Raw genomic sequence first — 4,256 nt, forward strand, 5'->3', positions numbered from 1 at the left:
GTTACAGCCTTTACTTTGAAGGGGACAAATCCTTCTCACTTTAACAAGGGCGAGTCTAGTTTTTGCTTTGCCATATCTTCCAAGAGTGGAATGGGTAGGACGTCTAAGAACTTGTCCTGGTCATTGGGATATTGAGCTTCTGAAGCATAGAGTTTCATATAATATTTTCTAAATGCATCGTTGATTTCTGAGGGACTTGTTGTAATCCCTCTTTCAGTTTCAATTTCGGTAATAGCCTTTTCCTGGCTCAAAGTTTTAAGGCAACAGGCTAAAAGTTTACCTGATGATTCTCCCTGTTCATAATAGTTCTGATTCAGTCTGGTTATCTTTGATAGTGCTTTGTTAGTTGTTAGGTCATTATAGTTAGCTCTTAGTTCCGTAAGCCTCTGTATATTCTCTGGGGTATTATTAATGGTGGATTTCTTTTCCATGTCTTTAATGTCGTGTTCTAGTTCTGTCATAAGGAGATGCATCCGATTAGACATGTGGCTCGTGTAGGATATCATCTGACCTCTAATATAGGCTTTAAATGCTTCCCACCTAACAGTGGCTGATGTTTCATCGGTGTTTGTAGTGAAGAATAAATCAATATTATCTTCTAGATATTATAAAAAATTCTGGTCGCGTAGCCACCTCGTGCTAAGTCGCCACAATGACTGTCCTTTCGAGTATGAATTACAACGGTAATGTAGAAATATGAGAGCATGGTCAGAAAGTATAATACCTTTATGTCAAGAGTCACAGACTGAGTCTTTCAGTGTTTTGGAGATTAAAAAATAATCGATACGGGATTGAGTCAAGTAAGTGTTTGAGATACAAGAAAATTCTTGAGTTGTAGGATTCCTATGTCTCCAAATATCGCAAAGATTAAGCTCTGACATAAAGTGATCAATCGTTTTGCGGGAGCGAGTTTGAGAAGAATCCACTCTTGTTGATCTGTCTAAATAGGGGTTAAGCGTGCAGTTAAAATCGCCACCCATTATTATATCTCCCTTATAAGAAGACACAGTCATAAACAAGTTGTTAAAAAATAAGTCATCATCGCTGTTGGGATATATTAGCCAGGATAATTTCTTAATGTAAGAGAGCGCTTGACTATAACAAATCTGCCCCTTGGGTCTAAGATAATTCTATCTAACTGATTTATGGATAAGAACTGCGACTCCTCTAGCCTGTGAGGAGAAACAAGATGCAATAACTTGCCCAGGCCATCTTCTTTTAATGCGTATAATTTCATCCGATAGTAGGTGTGTTTCCTGGATATACACAATTTTGGCTTTAATATGTTTAATCCTAGCTAAAACTTGCTTGATTTTAACTGATTTCCTCAGCCCTCTGACATTCCAAGACACAATATTTAGATATGGAGGGGTCATATCCCATACTTAAATGAATCTGACATCAGAATACCTGTCCGTAAAAGAACCTTGTACCATTTAAAAAGTAGGAAAAAATAAATTAATAAAAAAAATAAAAAAAAAACTTGTACCATTCAAAAAGTAGGAAGAAAAAATAATTAATAAAAAAAATTTAAAATAAATAAATAAAAAAACACTCGGTAACAGAGAAGAAGCTCTCCTATTCCTCTGTGCCCCCTAATTGCACAGACCCTTCTCACATATAACTGGTAAAACTGGAACATTGCTGATCTTTCTAAAGGAACAGAAAATAAACAATTTAAAGTGTGAACCGTAACCTGTGCTCTCCTTTTGCGCCCTCTAAAAAGCTAAAAGTTTCTTAGTCTAAAAAATAAAAGATTTTTTTTTCTTAAAAAATTAATTCAGAAGAAGTTGTGCAACACTATGTCAAGATGCATGGGCGTAGGTTTGCATAGGGACCAAATAGGTTGGACCAACATTTTGGACCAACCTATTTGTCCCTACCAACAATTACATGTGAATAATATGTTTAATTTACAACACAGCATTGTTGCAGCAGTAGAGGAGTTCTGGATGGAGAATATTGACAGATATAATTTCTGCTCTAAGTGGGTTGCTCTGTGAGCTAAAGACATGTTTTAGAGTCTCTATACTCCAGTTAATGATTAATTGATCACTACATTTTTTAATATTATTTAAATAATTGATCAATCCAATCAATTGTTTCAGCCCTAAATAAAATATATGAAATGGGTTAGGTAGAGTAAATAAATCCTAGATTTACAACTTGTAGAGTGAGGTTAATATATTAAATGCTCAGTGTCAGTTCCTCTTCTAGTTCCAGGGCACATGTAAATACAATGCATTTATTTGGTTTCCCTTGAATTTTTTATTTCGCTTTGTTTCATGATACAAAGAGAAGATTTAAAAGAGTGGGTTTTACCTCTATTTACATCTGCACAATTCTATATCTTCAAAATAAAAAAAAAGTATAAATCCACAAATAACAGACATATTTAGACTACATTCTGTTAAATAGGCACAGATTTACCTAATGTCTTAGTCGCTGGTACTTTCTAATGCAAACCTTTTCAAAGTGGAAAAAAGACCTAATTCCTTATTCATCAGAGCCAGTTAAGCATCAGTCATTGATAAACAGCATCTAGTGTAGTGCTTATAAAATTTGTATAAATGTAGCAAGAAATGCTGCTTTTCTCTTTAAATGAAATACACCCTGATTTTCACGTCAAGCATAAAAAAACAAGCATGCATATTTTTGCATAGGACCAATGACATCAGACCAATAGTGTCTCTATCAAAGTTAAAATCAATCCTACGCCCCTGTCAAGATGGCACAGCAGGGCTCTGTCTGGATTTTTTTCAATTTAAATATCTAGAACTTCTCAATTGCTTGTTGTATGGATGCTAACTTGCTTCATCTGTAGCCAGGATGCTGTTGTTGCACTTTATTGTGTTTATTCCCTTCAGTAGATAGTAATTAAGAAATCATAAATGTAAACCCTTTTTTTTTCTTAGGGCAACAATTTTTGGCATTTAAATCCAATAAACTCAGACCCAAAATAATTAACTTAAAATGTTCACATCCACATAATCACCCACAACCTCAATATCTACCAGGTTTACAATATAACACCTTATCAGTTCTAGTTTCTATATAAAAACAGCTGTAAATCAATGGTTTTCTGCTCTTCGAAACGTGAGTTTCATATGAAATGAGGTGGAGTATTTAGATAGACATTTTATCACCAGACAAATATGAAACCGCCTCTACTGTTCATTCCTGTGGCATCTAACTGCTGCGACTTATGTGAACCAAATGTTTGTTTTTTAAAGATGTAAATCATTTCCCATCATGCATGAATAAATGTAATCTAAATACTCAAAATACCTTAATGTTTGAAACCTTTGTCACAAATCATTAAGGGGAACAGCTACTCACTCTCTCTCATGTGAATTACCTGTCTAGTTAAAAGACTTTTTAGAGTAAATCTTTTGCCACAAATGGTACAGGAAAAGGCTTCTCTTCTGTGTGAATTCTGAGGTGTGTATCAAGATAAGATTTTTTGGTGAAGCTTTTTTCCACAGGAAACACATTCAAAAGGCTTCTCACCTGTGAATTTGGATGTGTCTATTGAGATTATATTTTATAGTGAAGCTTTTTCCATAGGACAGACATTACAAAGGCTTATCACCAGTGTGAATTCTCATATGAGAAGTCAAATGACTCTTTACAGTAAAATTCTTGTTACAAATAGTACAGGAAAAAGGCTTTTCACCTGTGTGAATTCTGATGTGTTGATCAAGAGTAGCTTTCTTAGTGAAGCTTTTTCCGCAGAACAGACAAACAAAAGGTTTCCTACCTGTGTGAATTCTCATATGAGAAGTCAAATTACTCTTTACGGTAAAGGTCTTGTGACAAATAGTACAGGAAAAAGGCTTTTCACCTGAGTGAATTCTGATGTGTTGATCAAGAGTAGATTTCTCAGTAAAGCTTTTTCCACAGGACAGACATTCAAAAGGTTTCTCACCAGTATGAATTCTCTTGTGAGTAGTCAAACTACTATTTACAGTAAACTTCTTGTGACAAATGTTACAGGAAAAAGGCTTCTCACCTGTGTGAATTCTCATATGAGAAGTCAAATGACTCTTTTGAGTAAACTTCTTGGTACAAATGTTACAGGAAAAAGGCTTCTCACCTGTGTGAGTTCTTATATGAGAAGTCAAATGACTCTTTTGAGTAAACTTCTTGGTACAAATGTTACAGGAAAAAGGCTTCTCACCTGTGTGAGTTCTTATATGAGAAGTCAAATGACTCTTTTGAGTAAACTTCTTGGTACAAATGTTACAGGAAAAAGG

General features: G+C 34.7%; 1 protein-coding gene across 1 annotated transcript; it reads right to left on the reverse strand.

Moving 5' to 3' along the window:
• Positions 1–2,588: 2,588 nt before the first annotated feature.
• Positions 2,589–4,191, reverse strand: LOC107098878 (gastrula zinc finger protein XlCGF57.1-like; the record flags this gene model as incomplete). Its single annotated transcript, XM_015396746.1, has 1 exon — positions 2,589–4,191. A coding segment is annotated over one exon (616 nt), but the record flags the coding sequence as incomplete, so codon positions are not given.
• Positions 4,192–4,256: the final 65 nt, after the last annotated feature.

This window comes from Cyprinodon variegatus, unplaced genomic scaffold (genome assembly GCF_000732505.1).
Source record: "Cyprinodon variegatus isolate N-32 unplaced genomic scaffold, C_variegatus-1.0 Scaffold818, whole genome shotgun sequence".
NCBI classification, from domain to species: Eukaryota; Metazoa; Chordata; class Actinopteri; order Cyprinodontiformes; family Cyprinodontidae; genus Cyprinodon; species Cyprinodon variegatus.